The sequence below is a fragment of the Anser brachyrhynchus genome (assembly GCF_964034855.1).
Source record: "Anser brachyrhynchus genome assembly, chromosome: 8".
Classification (NCBI taxonomy): domain Eukaryota; kingdom Metazoa; phylum Chordata; class Aves; order Anseriformes; family Anatidae; genus Anser; species Anser brachyrhynchus.
In genome coordinates, this window is record NC_137702.1 from 12,329,935 (window position 1) to 12,349,052 (window position 19,118).

The 19,118-nt window shown below is 37.1% G+C and overlaps 2 protein-coding genes across 4 annotated transcripts in view; one reads left to right on the forward strand and one right to left on the reverse strand.

The window, feature by feature from the left end:
• PIGK (phosphatidylinositol glycan anchor biosynthesis class K) overlaps window positions 1–19,118 on the reverse strand; it is a 98,849-nt gene that overhangs the window by 76,091 nt on the left and 3,640 nt on the right. Inside the window, exons 2-4 of one of the 2 annotated variants that reach the window (XM_080601507.1) lie at window positions 14,533–14,637; window positions 1,300–1,437; window positions 357–460 (exon numbers count right to left, since the gene is read on the reverse strand). The gene's annotated coding sequence lies outside the window, so the exon portion shown is untranslated. Of the gene's footprint in view, window positions 1–356; window positions 461–1,299; window positions 1,438–14,532; window positions 14,638–19,118 lie in introns of those variants that run through there. The other variant, XM_080601506.1, reaches the window with a different exon arrangement.
• AK5 (adenylate kinase 5) overlaps window positions 12,210–19,118 on the forward strand; it is a 94,935-nt gene continuing 88,026 nt past the window's right edge. The window contains exons 1-3 of one of the 2 annotated variants that reach the window (XM_080601501.1): window positions 12,210–12,570; window positions 14,264–14,450; window positions 15,482–15,649. In XM_080601501.1, coding sequence (XP_080457627.1) covers window positions 12,511–12,570; window positions 14,264–14,450; window positions 15,482–15,649 — 415 coding nt within the window. In that variant the 5' untranslated portion in view covers window positions 12,210–12,510. The remainder of the gene's footprint in view (window positions 12,571–14,263; window positions 14,451–15,481; window positions 15,650–19,118) is intronic. The other variant, XM_080601500.1, reaches the window with a different exon arrangement.

Consider the following 19,118-nt stretch of genomic DNA (forward strand, 5'->3'; position numbering starts at 1 on the left):
ACAACTGTTTAAAAAGCTGCTGTAACTGCAGTTGGTATTCACATTGGAGCAACTGTTGGTTCCCCTCCAGATTCTTCCCTCCTTCAGCAGGTTGCTCAGGCCCTAATCCTCTAATCTAAACCCTTTAGAAATTGCCCTCTTAGAGCCATCTGTCAGTTCCTCCTGTCCAGCATGGTGCCAACAAACTGAGGAAGATTAGCAATCATAAATGTAACCCCATAAGCTCCTAAGACAAGAATTTGTGCCTACTAGGGTTTATCTGACGTTTTTTGACCACGAAGGGTGTTTTTTTTTCTGTATGAAAAATAATAATTAAATAGCTTAATTTTGGTTAGTATTAACCTTGATTATATTACCTGTATGTATCATAGTGGATCCCTTCTTGTGTATTCTTGATCCTGGTCTGATTTTTCTTTTCCCGTTTTTATCAGATTTGCACATACTGCCTGGTGATTTTCTACTGTAGAAATAAGATAAAGAAAAATATATTTGGCTATACTTAATAAGATTCCATAAGAAAAATGAAAAAGAACTCTTGCAATGAAATATGTCAACAAGACAGATACTTAAAGAATCATCAGTGATAGCTCCACTGTATTATCACACTAAAAAATGCAGATTTATTACTTTCTTCATTTTGACTGTCAATATAATACATTAAAAAAAAATGAAAAAGTCCCTTAATATCTCCCATTTTTGTATTGCTTGTGGTTTTTGTAACCAACAAACAATTCTACTACAGCTTGGTATCTGAGCTGACAAAATTTCTGTCTTCAAATATGGAACCTGGATGAAACAATAGTTTACAAATTAATTACTGATTTTATTCATTTGTTGTTTATTTGTTTGTTTTCCATTTCTATAAGTAGGAGAATGGCTTTACTACGGAACATAGTACTTAAAAAGATTTAAAATAGCAAAGTAATACTAATGAAAAATATGCAACATTATTATGGTGAAAGTAATAAATACAGAACTTCCAAAGGAAAATAACTTGAAAGACGTCTTCCTTCTAATATTATCAAGCTGAAACAGTTTTACTGGACTGTATTTTTCAATAGATTCTTTTTGAACACTGGATAAACACATTATGACCTACACTTCTGTTCATCCATAGAATCCAGTTGCTCACCTCTACTTGGGAAGCAAACTAGATAATATTTTTTACTGTTATTTACAAAGTGAAATTACGGAAATCATTTCTTACAGTGCCTTTTGAGGTCACATGAGAACACAGGCAAGAATGAAACCTACAATGAATTTCAGTTGACATTTGTTCTTAATGAATTAACCATCTACCTTGTCATTAGTTCTGTTCTGTAATTAATGTTGCAAATCTCATCAGGCATGTAGCTTCTATAATGTTGAATTGTGTAATAATCCATTAATCCACGTCTTTGGAAGACATCAGGTTAGAAGTCATTCCAACACGTTACCCTGTCGGTAATACAAGTAAAATATGAGAAAACAAAATATAAAAACACTGATGACTTATTTACATAGTTTGTAAGGTATAATGGCGGTCATCAAATACGAATTCACATTACATTTGGTCTAGTTGAACGATATTTTTCTCAATAGAAAACAATGCTTAAAACTTTTATCATTCTCATTAAGATAAATGAAATGCAGCAGTAAAAGTCCACCTTCATCTTTTTAAAATTATCCTCTTCATTGCATTTTTCCACTGATATTTCAAAAGGGTTCATTTTCAAATAGAAAATTAATGGGCTTCTTATTTAGGAACAAGATAAGAATCTTAATTAAATTTCCCTAAGTAAAGCTGAGTTTAAAAACATAGTAGTTCTACTCTTAATTTCAAGCAGTGGATATAACACATCATACCTAAGAATCCTTTAAAATTCATAATTTTTATTCCATTGCAGGTTCTGACATCTCTAAGATAAATCTGTCACATGTCCCCAGAAAAAAACAATGTCTGACTGTCTCAGGAAAAACCTCCAAACAGTGAATGAACTGAAGTAGTCTCAGCTTTGCTGGGTAAATGAAGTCAAGTAAAGGGCTGTATTGCTGATGAACTGATTTTAGCTCCCAAACCATTACTTAAAGCTGTCTTGTGTATTCTTAAACTACGGTACAGTCTGCAATCTAGATATATCCTTTTGTCTTCCAAGTAATTTTCTTCATTTGCAAGCAAGCTCTTATTTTACTCTGTTGAGAACTACTCATCAGCTAAATGAGAAAACAAACAAAGTTTTGAAAATTACAGGCGGCATCTATGTCAACAGTACCTGAAAAAGTATTAGATTTAATATTATGAAAAATGTATTAGAAATAAGATACACAATGAGCAGAGTCAACTTTAAAAGAGCTTACACAGACACCAAGTACAATAATGTTGATTAATGTTAAATATTTGAACAGTGACTACACTGAATCCAGACAATTGCCAGCAAAGGTTATGTAGATCATTGTGTGATGAGTACTGAAATGTTATTAGAACTGATTAGTGGAAGATTGCACTTGAGAAGCAAAATGTAAGGCAAATCCAAAAACAGACCATGTAGAAATTCAAAGAAATATTCTCAACAGAACGAATGATCTAGTATATAGATATATACAAAAACAAAAATTATTTTTGTTTATTGTTTATTGTTTGGGTTTTTTTTTTGATTGTTTTTGCTTTCCGAGGCATTATGGGCTGGAATGGATCAAAACAATCAAAAAGTTTTAGACAAAAGATTGCTTATACCTTTTAGAGTAGGTGGTAAGCTGTGAATAAAAGTAGAGGTGGATCAACAACCCTTAATAATTTCCTTGATTATTAAAACTTTGGTTGGAATTTGGTTCCCTCTTCAGCTACTTTTAGCAGGATACTCTAGAAGTTGCTGCAGATAAGGAGGAAAGCTGAGCTATCCTTCAACATACTATAAGTTCTAGTTCCATCGTACATAATGCTCTTTGGAATTAAAAGTACGTATTTCTTTGAGCATATTTACTGGAAGCTGTTCCCAAGTAAAAATGCCAGAATGACTTTGTAAATTGAAATCATTATGCTTGGGAGCCACATTTTGCTATGATTTATAAAAATGCACTGTTGTTGAAATTGCATTCTGTACAGGTCAGGTAAATACGCCTTTTCACCATTAAAGTGCTGGCACTTAGTGCAAAGTGGAATTTTACTTAAAAAATTAAATGGGCTCTTAATAAGCAAAAAGTCTAGATGAAACCAAATATCACATTCAGCAAGAAAGTAAACTGGTGGCTAGGCAATCCCCCAAATACTTTGTTACTTAAAAGCCAAATTCTGTGGCCTAAGTTGATCAGGATATTGTTCAAGTTGAAGAGAACTGCCCAGATGAGATTGTGTTTTGTTATGAAATTTATGAAAGATTTTGTATATTGTTCTGCAATCCTCTCATGAATAATAATAAATAAAAAGAAGAAGAAAAATCAAAGGCTTTCTCTTCACCTCCGTTTATATTTGTGAGGAGGAGTGTATCTTAATGAAGATGATGGTCTTTTCCAACCTTAATAATTCTACGATTCTATATTGATTATTTTCTAGTAAAGAAAAAAAATTTTTCTACCTTCGAATCTGAAAGAGACCATCAAGAAAAAGTCATAGTGATAAGAGGAATTACCAATATATTAATACATGTCTGTTGATTCTGTATATCTGTCCTGTTCTATGACCTGAACAAATTGTTTTAACTGCTAAATATATATGACATGAAAATTTAAAAGCTATGTTTATTGCAGGTAATGACCTTTTACATTTTGAAGACAGGCATTTGAATTTACATGTTCACTCAAGGTGATTGATTTTTATATGGAGAAAAGACACCAATCAATCAATCAGTTTCAACTAGTCAGTGCCTAAATGGATATATTTACAAAAGTATTTTTTCAGTGAAAATCATCTTCCTGAACTTTAACTCTCTGAGAGCTATCATGGATTTCCTTAAAACAAAACAAAACAAAACAAACTCTTACTGTAAAATAAAATAAATGCTGAAAAAATATATTTTTTCTTGCACTTTGGAAAAAAAAAAGATTAAAAACAACATTAAAGAAAAATCTTTGTGTGTGTATGTATATGAAAGATTTAAAGCATAGAGCCTGATGTGTGTCCCAGTTTCATAGAACATTGTGTGATAATTTTAGCAGGCTTTTGCCTCACCACCCTAGCCCAAAGGAGGAAGTTCAGGTCAGTGGAGTGGCCAGGCTCCCCACAGTGCCCTGGCCCAAAACCTCAGATAGCACAGTCTAAGTCAACAGTGGCCATGGATTAACTGAATATATGCCTGGCTTGCATTATAGACTACAAAGGTGATTTAAGTCTGCTTTTGTCACATCCTCTCTTTATTTTTTAACAGATTATTAGTGACCTGGTCTGGAAGATGTGTCCTTCTGGCAATGGCTTAGTCAATGGCGAGAAAAAAAAATCTTCCTTTTGGAACTCTCAAATCATTAAACCCCAGCTTTTAATGAAAGTCCCAGGCTTTAAACACGTCAAATACATATTTTTCCTAAGATCTAAAAGATACATGTCCCTATCATACACATCTCAAAAAATAATATATATACACGTGTATATATATATATATAATATATAATATATATATATTATATATATAATATATATATTATATATATATAATAATATATATACACGTGTTTATCATGTATGCTCTACTTGTAGATTGCAAATTGCAATCTACAGCTCAAATTGCAAAATTTCATCTTTACGTTTCACAAAGAGTATGTTAAAAATGTTAAGATAATCCTTTTCACATCAGTGACATCAAAATCATTTGAGATCAAGGGTACATAATATCACTTACTACTTAGATTTAGGATAAATACGATAATCATTTGACTTTACTAGATATAAAAATAATAAACACTTTCCATCCATACAGCACCTCTTATCCAATGATCTCAAAGCATTCAGTGTCAATTTCATGTGACCTTGAAACCAAGAGACTGCAAACCCTACTCAAAATGCTGAGGTTTTGCTACTATATATTAATTTTCATTCTTTCATCTGATTCTGTTTACCTGAATATTTCCAGAAGATAAAGAAAAGTATTTAATTTTGGGGGTTGTTATATATTATGTTATGAGAAGCATTTTTAATACAAAAAATTAATCCATCTCTTCCTTGTATGGATTTCTATCACAAGGCACTAAATGACTATTTAAAATTAAGAAGATTCAGAGTATTTTGTCTGCCTTATATCCTCAACTAGGAACCAGAACAGTGTTAACCACCTTTTCCATTTCCTTCGGTAATTCTGTATCTAGTTATTATGATCTAAAATTGTCACATTGGTTTTCAAATCCTTTTGTGAAATAAGTTCATTCATTAGGCTACTTAACTGCTCAGAACTCTAGAAATCAAATGTATTTTCTCTCTCAGAGGAGATTTTTATAGGTTTACTAATAAAACATGTTTTGGAAAGGGACTATGTGTTTGCTCAATATTAATAATACTCAATGGTAAAATCAGTCCTTTTCCAGAAATTGCTCATAACATTGTTTCCGTAAGAGAAGTCATGATTTATCAGACGTGAAGTATTCAAATGCAACCTAAAGTTAGTATCAACTTAGATTCTCACTGTTAAAGTGTAGTCAGAGAACACATTCTTAGGACTGCAGACTCCCAGAGAGCCATTCTTTCAAATTTTTGATTAAATGAGGATAAGGAACATATTAGTGATTCCAGTTTCATTAGAAAACTTGAATAAAATGATATAAAAGATATTAAAAAGACTTGCTCCATGAATCCATTAAAATCCAGAATATACAAGGAAAAACATTTGAAGCAAGTAATTACTTTTTCAAATACATGTGGGAGTCAAAATACTGTTTAAAACATTATTTTTTTTTCCTGAACATTTATGAATAAGCATGTAAACTGCAGCCACAGAGCTTGTCACTTGTACAGCTGTGCAACTTCCTAGCAACCTGCCTCTTGAAATGATGAGTTCACATACGAGCAGAACTTTGTAAGAAGTTCTCCTGAAAATAAATATCCTAAACAAGCTTCTCCTGAGTCCTGCCTTTTGTCACCACTCATACACCCAGCCAGGGTGTGTTTACTATCCAGAGCAAAACAGCTTCATCTCTCAAGAGATGTTAGTAAGACAGGGCCGGGAGTCCTGCTCAGCATTGAAACCGAGTAACTACTTAGTTTTATTGGATAGCAGGACAGGAAAAAAATGTCTTGGTGACTCAAGAAGTGCTGAGGATTGTTAGCAATTTGAAATGTTAAAAAAAAATATTCAGTATCAGGCTCTATCCAGTATCAAGCTAAATGCTTCTTCCATTTAGCCAGAAGTTTTCAGCCCATGCTTTGTTGAATCTGAGTTCAAGTTCAACCATCATATTACAGTTTCATCAACTGTTCTGTTATCTCTGCTAATAAACCATCTGGCAGGGTGTCATCTTCTACTGAAAACAGGTGTTTGATCCAATTCTCATTTGTTATACTGTCAAGAAAGCATTCATTGAAGTTGGTGACTAAATTCAGACAATGTTCTTTTATGGCAGCAGACAGTCAGGATAAATTTTGAATTAACATTAAAACATTTCCATGGTTAAAACATTTGCCAATTTCTATCATGTTGTCTCTTCACATATCTCATTGCATCTTAAGATGCAATTTCTTTATCTTTTCCTTGTTCTATATTTTGATTTTTATCTAATTATGCAATGTGCACATTTTAGTCTCTAATTCATGTTCTATTCACTGCAGTGCAAGAACAAAAAGTTAAATGGATGAGTTCAAGAACCTTAGCTCATTCAAAAAGGACTTAGCTCAATCAAAAATAAAATTCCCTCCAGAATGCTACCGTTCCTTACAATAGAAATCAGAATTGTGAGCCAACACCTTCCCAAGTTACAGCCCTCCTGGCTTTAGAAAAAAGAGTTTGGACAGTCATTTCCCATTTTACAATGAAATATGAGAAGCAAACAAAGCTTTAGCTCTAAAGAAGCTAAGCTCTTTACCAGTGAAACAATAAACACCAGTGGCTGACCGTCATTTTGACAGCTAGTGCTTTGTGGTGAATACTGAGTGCACACTGAATATGGCAATGGGTGACTCTTCAGTTTTTACCGGAACACTACAGTTATTGCAGCAATTGCTCTCAACAAGAATACATGCCAAAGTTATTCAATTGTGAATCATAACTACAAAAAAAAAAAAAAAAAGAAAGCAGTAGTAGAAAACAGGATTTTCTTCTTAACTTTTATTGTTTCATTTACATGTACAACTTGTCCAAAATTCATGGCACTTTGTTTTTTCTACATGGAAGTAGAAACCTGTAATTGAAGAAGTCCTGTGGGCCCTATCGTACTTGATAAAGCTCAGTCTGGAATCCTTCTCGACTCTAGGTAAAAGAATTATATCAAACTAACTTGCACCTTTTTCCCCATGACTTAACATCACAATGTGTTGTGCTGCTTAAAGATATCACTATGAAAAATTGTTAAAGGTTTCTCAATGTGAGAAATCCCTGAAATCATATCATATGACTCTTCTAAGCCCTTCATATTGGAAGTTGTCACTACTTTCCATTCATTTAGCTATTAAAAAAAATAATAATAAATCAAGAGGCTTATCTTTTCAAGAGCTTACTTTGTATCAAGGTGATTGTCAAGTAGGGAAGATTTTCACCGTATGATTGAATAACTGGTTAAAGAAATAATGTCCTAAGGCATTGGTCCATTATACCACTCAAATAAAAACCAAATGATAAGTAGCAGGACAACATACTTTCTAACAGCCTTATGCTCCCTACAGTTTCCAGAACAGTCTAATAGCTGTGCTTGAATTCTTTTATTTCCATCCCTCCAAGTCATTCAAGCCTATTTTATTAACTGGCTTGCGCCATGTTTCTTTGCTGTTTTTTTTTGTTTGTTTGTTTTGTTTAGTTTTTTTTTTCCTACAGCTACCTCAATTTCCTTTGTTCATGTAGACAAGACATACTGAAATTGATTGATTGTCAGTATCTATTTGGGGGTATTTAACCTGATTAGAACCTGAAAATCTGTGGTCGGATTCTTCAGGAAGAAAAGGCAAGGAAATTTAGAATTTTATTCGATAAAAAGCATCACAACCTTTCTAAGTCGGTCATTGAAAATTCAGTACAAAATGATTTGGAATGTTTATCAATCAGTTACCAAAAATGGTAACTCAGGAAAATAAAATAACCTTCCCCAAAAGCAATTTCTTTATCATTTTGGGTGAGGAATTTCAATATAAGTGACATAAAATACAAGCAAAAAGCATCCAGAAGCCAAAATGGTTCAGACTGAAGGTCTATGTAACCCCACTGTGTTGTCACCAATAGAGACCAGCAGGAATTGAGTTAAGAACAGGGAAAACTTCTACAGGATTTCCTGCTTTCTATCTCACTGAGACTTAAGGACTTCCTGAGGTGGCAACCTTGAATTTATTAAGCTACATTTTGTCTGTACAATATCCTCATATTATCTAATTATTATAAGCCAGATCAGGGGTAAGGACTTAAACAGAAAAATATGCATGATAATTGGGAATTATTTAAGAATGCTAGTTGACCATTCTCAAAACTGAAAAGTAAATGGGAAATACTAAGCGAGTTTCTGGTTTGCACCCATGGGCACTATGTTCTGGGGCCGCGTGCTGTATACCATGTCTATTGATTACCCAAAAGAGAGAGAGAGAGAGAGAGAGTCAGTGAAAGAAACAGCAAAGAAGACCAGGGAAGTGGTAATTCACAAAGAGGATATTGGTACTGAGCAATCTGATTTCTTAGTAAATTGGCTGCAAGCAAATATATGATGTTATACATCTAAGAATAAAGAGCAGTTGTTGATTCTAGAGTGGAGGAATCAATGTGAGAAAATAGCAGAGTGGAAAGCACTGCTAGAAGCCTGCTAGATAACCAACTAAGGATGAACCCCATTGCAACACAGAGGACAAAGCACAATTTCAATCCATCAGTGTGAAGAGAATGAGAACTGTCATGATGTTATAGGCAGGCTGAATCACATCAGTACGTGGCACTGGTGTGACCATTTCTGGAACAGTGTGTCCTGTTTGATGCCTCTGCTGAAGAAGCCTGTTGCTAAATTGGAAAGAGTGCAGGAAAGGGTCATAAGAATGATTACACTTTAATGGGAAAATCAAAGCCACGTGTATTTAGCTTATCACAAGAAGGTTAAGGAGTGACTTGATCAAAGCATTTTTTAAATATTTTTTCTCAGCAGATTGAAATATGCATCCTCAATTTTTTAAGCAGCACAACCTTCTTTCTTCCCTCCCAGGTTTTATTCATTTTGGTGTCTGCTAAAGTTACATAAAATGGCAGTTCTAGGACTCAGTGAAAATTAGATCCAAAGATAAGGTTTTGAATTTTCCCTACCTTTCAATTAGTTGTGATGTAAAAAAGTAACATGTAAAGTAACCTGTTTAACCTAAAGTAACCTGTTTAGATATCAGTAGGAGAAAAAAAAAAAGGACCCATTAGAAGTTTCAAGGCGAATTTCCAGAAATGTTGAATTACCATTTTGATAGCAAAACGTTGTTCTTCTGCAGCTTCTTCCTTTCCAGAAGAGGTTGGAAGTGGCAGAAGTACAACCAGTAAGACTTCTGCCTCATCCCAGTACCATGAAGAACTGCCTGTACTGTCAGGAGTGCACACTGCTCTTGAGTTCAAATTCATGTCCCTATTTCTGTCAACTTCTGCATCCTAAACGATTCTGTGATTTTCTGAGGCAGTAAGACCACTTCATCTCCATCCACAGTCTTGATCAGATACTGTTAAATGACAAAGAGCTAACCTTCAAACAGCTGCCTTTAAGCTACTCACATACCTGAAATGATAAATAACCCTATTTTGTGTGCCCATTTAATTAATGTATTCTTAATTCTTTGCTGCTGATGTTCTTCAGAGCCCTTGAGAGGCATTGACCTGTGACCCTGTTTCAATACGGGGATTTTGCCACAGGCAAATGCATAACAAATTACTTCTAGAAGGAGGTACCATATTATTAGGTACAAAAATACCTTTCTGAGATACATTTCACATATTCAGCCTGACAGATTTCCTAAATGGCCATATTTTTTCTGAAGTGGTAATTTCTGTAACATAGAATTTGATTTTTTTGCAACAACAGAAGAAATTAGCTCAAAATCACTCTTTCTTTAGACAATAATTTGGATGTGCACAATGATAATAGATTTATGGCAGAACAGTCAGAATTTTTATTTTCTGTTAGTATGACCTAACTGAGCAAAATGACAGGGAGCTTACAGTAGAAAACAAACATGTCAAACAAGACTTTATACCCCCCAAAAAATCACATTCCTGAGGAAGATGTCACAATGTATGCAAAACCATGGAAAGCATGTGAAAGGAAAAATTATTCCAGGACATCCGGGACATTGGATGAGATACTAATTTCCCCATAAATGCTGAATATATAAATATAGATATGCTGAAAGCCTATAAAAGGAATTTGTCTGAGACAACAAAAATATAGCTAGATTTTTTTTTGCATAAACTAAAAATAAATTTTAAAACCACAAAATGCCAAAATCACAGTTCTGTCTTCCCAAATAGGATGACATCTTCCATTAGCCCTCTCTTAGGACAGAGCTTGTTTTAAGAAAATATCTATTTAATTTATTTCATTCTTCCTCTTATCAAGCTTCACTTAAGGTCTTTTAAATGCAATTATACCGCTTCTTTTTATTAGGACATTGGAGGCTACTCTATTTTGTACTCACTTAAGCAAAATTGAGATACTGTACTTTTCAGTGAACATTCATTTGGATGTATTAAAATCTTACCAAGAGAAAGGGTTAATGCCACATCCTTAAACACATGAGAGGTTCCAATTCAGGGACATCACGGCAGCTTTCTTAAGTGGACACCTGGATTCACAGACAGTGGAGCTGGAGATGGAGCAATGGAGCAATGGTCTGAAGCTGTCTAATCCAAACTCCTTTCCAGAGGTAGCTCAGCTGAAGTGGAGCATGAGCCCATCAGCGGGGTACTACAAAGAGGTGCTAGTGGGTGACTGAACACCTGGAAAACCTCCCAGTCTGGTTTGTCTGAAGAAGACAGTGGAACTGCCCCTGCGGCAGCGTTGATCAGTCGGCGAATGAACGAGGACTGGAAGCCCCTCCAAGATACAGGAAACTGCATAAAAGGCTGGAGGTAGGGCAGAGCAAGAAGGGGAAAGTTCAACGACGGTGGCCGCAGGTGAGAGAGGGCAGCATGCCGAATTGCTGTTGACCCACAAATAAATCCACACACAAGACGAGAAGCTCCCTAAAAGGCTCCTGAGAAGATCTATCCAAAGGATGGGCAGTACAAGCTACAAGAAGCTCAGCTCGCAGTTATGTAACCTATTTCTGTAAGGGTGTGCATGAGTGAAACTACATGGATGTTGTGTTAGAAAAGCTCAGCATCAAACAAACAAACAAACAAGCAAACATCTAATTAGAACATCAGACTTGATGTAGAACAATTAAGCAACTGAAATAATCTACTCTGACTCCCAATATGCCACAGACTATTACAGGAGATATCCCCTTGATAGCACTCATCAGAGCACATCTAAAATCTGCTCCTGCATCCAGTTTGGGGCTCCCCAGAGGAAAGATGTTGGTAAATTGGAGTGAGGTTATGGACAGCCACAAAGGTGAGCAGGGAAGGGGGCACTTGCCCTCGAGGAGAGGCTGAGGGAACTGGGCTTGTTTAGCCTTAGAGGAGAGACAGCAGCAGCTCCCCAGTGCCTGTTGAGGTTACCACGAAGATGGAGCCAGGTGCTTCACAGTGGTGCAATGTCAAGAGACAAACTGAGGCAGGATAGGCTCTGCTGGAACGGGAGGAAACCCTTGTTCATCACGAGACCAGCCAGGCACAGGTTGCCCGGACCGGCTGTGCAGTCTCCATCCTTGACGGTTTGCAGGATGAGACCGGACAAAGCCCCGAGTAGCCCGGTCTGGGAGCAGGAGGTCGGACCCCAAACCTCTTCGGGTCCCTTCCTGTGGACCAATCGCCACTCAGGGGTGATAGCAGCCCGTGGGCTCTCAACACCCAAAGCGTACAAAACACCCCGCTCTGAGGTGCCAGGAACCGCGTTACCCAGGGGAGCTGCCCCCAGCTCCCCTCATCCCCTCAGGGGGCTCACGGGGGGCACCCCCAGCGGCTGGCAGCCCGGCGGGCCCCCCCCCCCGCCCCCTCTCGGCCTCCTCCCCGCGGGCACCCCCAAACTTTCCCCGGCAGCCTGCGCCCGCCCTTCCTCCCCGCCTTTTTCATTTTTGGGGCGGGGGGGAAAGGAAAAAAATCCGTGCTCGCTCCGTGCGGCGGGGCCGGGGAGGCGGGCAGCCTGCCTCCCTCCTCCCCCCGAGCCCCGGCTCGCCCGCCCGCAGGAGCCTCGCTGAGGCTCCCGCATTGCACCGCCGGGCCGTGCCGGGCCGTGCCGGGCCGGGCTGTGCCGTGCCGGGCTCGGGGCTCGGCGCTGCCCCCCCGCGCCCCCGCTATGAGCGCCGGTGAGGCGAAGGAGTACCTGGCCCGCAGGGAGATCCCGCAGCTCTTCGAGGTGAGGCGGGGCAGGTCAGCGGGGAGGCAGCCGGGGGGGCTCGGGGGGATGCTCCGCACCGGGACCCCTCTGGCGGGGAGCGGGCTGGAGGGGGCTGCAAGGACGGGGCAGCCGGCCCGGGGCCGGTCCCGGCCCGGGGGGTGCCGTCCCCCCCTTTCCATCCGCCTTGGGAAGGAGCGAACTTGGGGGGCCGCAGGGCAGGGGGACCCCAGCCCGCTGCCGCCCTGCCCAGGAATTCAGGCGGCCGGCAGTTTGCAGGGTGTCTCGGGCTTTTCCTCGGGCTGGGAGAAATTTTTTTCTTAAAAAAAAAGCAAAACCCACAACTGTTCAGTGAGGTTTTGTTTGGCTTCCTACAAGTTACCTGCTGCTAATGGCTGGTAATTACTTCTTCCCCGTGCAATGTGGATTTTTTTTTCTTTTTTTTTTTTTTTTTTCAGAATCAGCCATCCTTGCCTCTATATAAAACACACACACACGCATTTTCCCTGGTCTGTTCTGAAGCAAGACATTTTTCTATGCATGTCTGAAAATTACAGGGCACAGCCCATGCTAATGTTTTACTAGCACATCTAAGATGTGAATGGTTGAGCAGGAGATGCAGATAAAACTGTTTTTCTCTACAGGCGTAAGGCTCACGTTGGCAATTTTAAAAAATGGTGCACATCTGCAAAAATATCTGGCTAGTTGCTGTGGTCAGTTAAGTAATATCATAAGAACCTAGATGCATATAAATGATACCCTGTTTTATAAACACAAATCTGTGTAAGTAACAGTTATTGTATAAACTGTAGATAATAACAAATAACTGAGCAAATCCTCAATCAGAGCTCTTTATGTTTACGACTAGTATCAACTACAACCCTCCGTGTATTTGCACACAAATTAGGGAAAGCACAAAGGAACAGAAATCACCCTGACACATTTATTGTTAAGAGTAGGTTGGATGCAGTTGTCTCGTGGAGAGGTGAGATGATGACCTATGTATCACTTTGTCAAGGAAAATCAATTCCCATGCATCAGAGGAGGGCCTGGCATTCCTTCTTCCACACACCCCATAACGTTCATTGGCAGAATGAGTGTAGAATTAATACTGGAGACAGGGATTTTCTAATGGCTAGGAATTTCTGCTCAGCTAAATCTGGAAGTGCCTGTGGACTTCGGGTTTGGTTTTTTTTTTTTCCAGTGCTCATCAATATGGTATTTGAGCATTTCTCATGATTTTTAGAATCTTTTTTTTTTCGTTATTTGTGAAAGTGTTGGCTCAACAATACAGATAAAATACCTGTGACTTCACCTGTCTTTAAGGAAAAGATACATGTTAGTATTTTAGTAGGCTACACAGTGTGTGCAACTTTTGGGGCTTATCTAGCTCATGTACTGCTGTGCATACAGTTGCCAGTGGTAGGTCTAAGAAAATGTAAGGAACTTTTATACTATTTTCAGTTGTTATTCTTACGCAAGCAGACAAGTATAAAGACATAGCCACAAGCACGCTTGTTCTGAACCATTTTTGTGACACCAGCGAGTTCAAATCTTGTTATTTTGCAGACCTTGCTCTCATCCTTGAATAGGATAGTTTGAGAATACAAGGAAAACGGGAATGCTCTGTGTAAGGTCAAAAATTCAAAATAGAAGTGCTCATTTTTTCCTGCCATCTATCATTGCAGTGTGTATGTCCGATTTTACATTGCAGAGTCTGTTGAATGGATTAATGTGTTACAAACCTGATGACCCCATTGAATATTTGGAAAGCTGCTTGCAGAAGGTGAAAGAGCTTGGAGGGGCAGAAAAAGTGAAATGGGACACTTTTGTCAGCCCAGAAAAGAAGACTCTGCCTCCACTCAATGGAGGACAATCCAGGAGATCTTTTTTCAGAAATGGTAAGGTATTAACTATGAACACACTTATATTTCCTGTACTATGGAAGATTTAACATCCTCTACTGAGCTATTTTTTACTCACTTCCATAGCAGATCAAGCCTCATTCTGATCTTCCTTTGGCGAAGGATTAAATATTCTGTTTGCTTGGGTTTTCACATTTGGTTTTCTCTCCTCCCATAATGGATTCTGTGCAAGAGAGAAAGTTGTGATCATTTTGCAGCCTGATGAAGGATGTTTGCTGTGTAAATATTTAACACATTAGTGGAGAGATTTCTTGTATCCTACTTAAAATATTTGTAAAGATGGGGGCAAAGCCGACAATACATTTGGCTTACATTTTTGGTTGGTCCTTATGGGTGTGTATGGGTGGGAAGTTAGTGTACATACTAACGTCCTTGGATTTACGCTGTTATTTTTTTTCTGTTGAAGCTATATGCTAATTTACTAAATATGATGGAAATGATAAATTCTTAGAAAAAGGTGTTTCTCATAAAACCTAAGCAAATGTCATACCAATACCTGTAATTATTTTATTTGTAATGTTAACAAGGAATAATGAGCTTATCTTTCAGTTTCCATAGTTATTCTTCCTTGCCATCCAGCAGTTCATTAAACTAATTAGCAAGAATACTACTCTATCTCTATGTACAACATGTATCACCAGAGGAGTTCTGCCTGACAGTACAGGCTGTCTGCACAATACCAGGTTTTTCTTCTCACAGGCTACTGCCAAACTCTGGGTGCTATGAGCAGATTTTCACAGCAAAGCTGAAGTGCTTATAAATTTAAAGAAACACCCAAGAGAACTGACTCCTAATGGTTCCAATTTAATAAATCAGCTAAATAGAGGCAAGGAATAATTAATACAGTAATAGTGAGCTCACTGTAAAATTAGGAGATATTATATTTTTTATTACAGAAAAGCTAGCCTTTATGCCTTTTACTTACATTTATTTAAATCTGTGTAAAGAATAGGTTTTCAGCTTTCTGTATGTTTCCACAATTCCCAGTTTATCTTACTGTTTTACAGTGATGCCTGACAATTCCAACTTCCCATACCGACGGTATGACCGACTCCCTCCAATCCATCAGTTTTCTATAGAAAGTGACACTGACCTTTCTGAAACTGCTGAGCTAATAGAGGAGTATGATGTGTTTGATCCTGCAAGACCGCGACCAAAAATTATCCTTGTCATAGGTATGAAAGCAGACTCAATTTGACAAGATTTTATATTTGTTACTTCATCTAATATTCGGTCCTGCAAATACATCAGATGCTTATATGTATTTAAATGCATTTTTTGTCTACCTTAGCAAGTGGTGCAGCCTGATTAGTGTATCAGAAAGTGAAATTGTTAGTGCTGAGGACACAACATCCCAAGTGTTAGCATTTTAATGGAGTTAGAGGGAGCATCTGCAGTCATATTCTGTAGGTTGAATCCCCATTAGTGGTTGGAGTGCTCACGCTTTTGGAGCACATCTGCCAGTACAATTTAACCTAAAATGAACTCAGCTCACCCATTTTGTGACAGGTCCACCATGTGAACCAAAGTGCTCTTCCAAAGGGTCCTCTGGATCGGAACTGAAGCACTTAAGGTAGATGTACCCAAAGCTGCTCACAAAAAAAAAGGATATTTAAAAACATTGGATAAGCCCACTCAAAAAGGTGATAGGGAGCAATTGTCCTCTATATTTAGAACCTTGAAAACAGATCGGTACATCCAGTTGGGGTGAACGTATACTCTCACTTGTAATTAATCCCTAGATCTATTTGGTGAGTGAATCTTGTGCCATCTTCAGGGAGAGTGAGCCATCAGTTATCATTAGTTAATTGTGCTCTCTCCCCAGGTTATCTCTAGTGTGCTGTTTAGTGTACTTTCTAAGCAACTCGTCTTTTCCAGCCTTGGACCAGCATTCTGTTTATTAAGAGATAGCTGCAGTTTAAGGCTAAATCAATGCTTTCTTCTTTTTTTGAATTTTGATTGTAATCTGGGATGGTTGTCTTTCCAGATTCTACGTTGAGGCTTAATGCCTGATTCTCTGCACTGTTTAAATAGTTACAACACAGGTGTCAGGTGACAAGAATCTCTTTTTTTTTTTTGCCTATAAAGCCTTATTTATTTTAGAGAGAGAGATTTTCTCCATAACAGAGAATAGTATGTAATATAGTAAAAGAAAATAGAAATGTCTTCTCTGTGCTATACAGTGGGATCTCTAAGAACAGCGTGTGCTCTGCAAACAGCAGTTCTTGGAAATATGATATTAATATATTAAAAACAGAAAAACAAGCATTTTTCTATATATTTGTGGTATGCCAAAAGAATTGCTTAAGCATTTTGTCTTGATCTTTTGTTTCTGAATTACAATTCTCTCCATGCAAATCTCTCCATGCACCATTGAACTATAGTTTGCATTAGATGGGGAAAGAACACATGCCTTTCTTTCATCTTAACTAATTAGCTAGCCTTCCTTTTCACAGAGGAGAAAAACTGGCTCCTTTTCAGTCACCACAGAAGCCTCTTATGCATTGAGATCTGTGTAGCTGTATTGCAGTAGAGTGATGAATGAAGATTTGATCTAGGTGAAAGAAAGAGAGATTGGCTTTCAGCTCTGGAACTGAGCGCAGGAGTATTTGAAGTGAAATCCTTGAACACCAGCATATAGTGAACAGAGCATGGATTTTACAAAGCTTTTCTTTTCCCCCATTTATATAGGGAACATTGTAAACATCCCACAAAAGCTATTTCAGGTTTATTTTACAACTGAGTTTCTCTGAATCTATCTATTGTAGTGTGATCTGATAGAAACACAAATCAATAGCTTGACAGCTATTGTCCAATTTTGTACAATATCAAGAAAATTTCATCCAAATTCAACTTTCTATTGAGAAAGCACGTAAAAACAGATGGGAAGTATAAAAGAGTAACTAATATAATAAATAAAAGAGAGATAATGAAAAAAGTGAATTATTAATTTCAAGAAACAAAAATTGTACACAAAAAAATGTATTGCATACTTTTCAGTTTGCATAAAATGCCAGCTAAGCATTCAGTTAAGAAAGTAGATATGTCTAACTGGCCATAATTCACCATACTGCCTAACTAGGACGATACTAGTCCCATTCACTGTTGGAGATTGCAATGAACAGAAGTTAAAAAACTGTCTTCTGCTTCACGTATTTCTGAACTTTAATAATACACCAGCCCAATATCTCGTTAATGCTTCCATAAAGGTTTTTACAACCTCCTTGCTTTATGAAATTTATCATCCATATAATGAACCAAGTAGCTTCAAGGCAAAAAGTAACTCAAAAGTGTGGGGTTGGTTTTTGTTCTTTTTCTGCGTTTGCAGAGAAGTCTTCTGATGAAATGTAAAGCTGCAAAGTGAGTATGTGACTGGATTTTAGAAAAATCATATGGAATCAGCCAGGATGGCACACATCTGAATCAATGGAAAATTAAGTTTCTAAGACATTATAACACTAGGAAATTACATTGCATTTTAAAAATGTGCTTCCTGACATACTTCAACAAATGCATTTTTACTATTGATACAGCCTGAATACAAAGATCTTATAAAATGAATTACCTCACGTCACTAGCTCCATTCTGCAGTATGTTTTTAAACTGCACTTAATGAAAAATATCCTTTTATAAGCAAAATGTAAAGGATAGATCAAAGACTGAACTGTCAGTAGTCAGCTGACCCTTTTATTTCTTAAATCCAGTCCACAGCTAGATTTTAAAATCACAGATCTTTTCAGAAATCTTATTATTACACAAACTGAACTGGAATTTACAATTTAAGCGAAGTCAAAAGTTTGAACTTCCACTGACAAAACTAAATTAAAACAACTGCTTTAGTAAAACTTTTGGGGCACAAAAACCATCACTTAAAAACACTTAGAAAACATAATTTTAGATGCAGTGAATGTTCCTTAGTCTAGACATGTATGAAATACTTAAAATAATTGTCATGCTCTTCCTGAATAATGTATAATCTCAGAATAAGTGAAAAGAATGAAAAACAAAAGTGATTTGATTTTCCTTTCTAGTGAACAGTTTCTCAGTATAATTTATCAGAGTCAAAAATGAATACAGAGTTCAATAAATTATAATGACTTACTGTGGGATGTAGTTTTGTCCTATCACTTTCCTCTTTTTTTATTACCTAAATTCAGCGTTAGATCGTAAATGGATAATCCCAGTTTATTATAAAGGGACATTTTTTGGATTGAGAAAAACACAATATATGAGAAGTTTATGAACACTGAAGCAAATATTTTCCTTTTTTTATGCTTGCAAATCTAAATTGAATGAACAAAGTGCTGATCTATGCCTTTTTTTTCTGCTTCTCTTTAATGGCAAAGGCAAGATCTCCTTTTCTTCTTCAGAAATGAAGTCTACCTACTTGGTTTCAAAAAGTTTTACTGATTTTTTTTCAGCTATTTTAGGCTTTTACAGAGACAGATGCTTTTTTCGAGAAACAGTTCTGTTTTTCTGGCACCTCTTGTATCTCTACTGAAATACACGCACTATTTTCCTTGTTTTCAAATTTTCTACCATTTCTAATTTTCTACTTATGAGCTATATATATTTTGCATCTTTATTGTTTCTGGAGTGCAGGATAGTTTGTTTCAAACTGGTCTTGCATCTCCAGGGAAATAA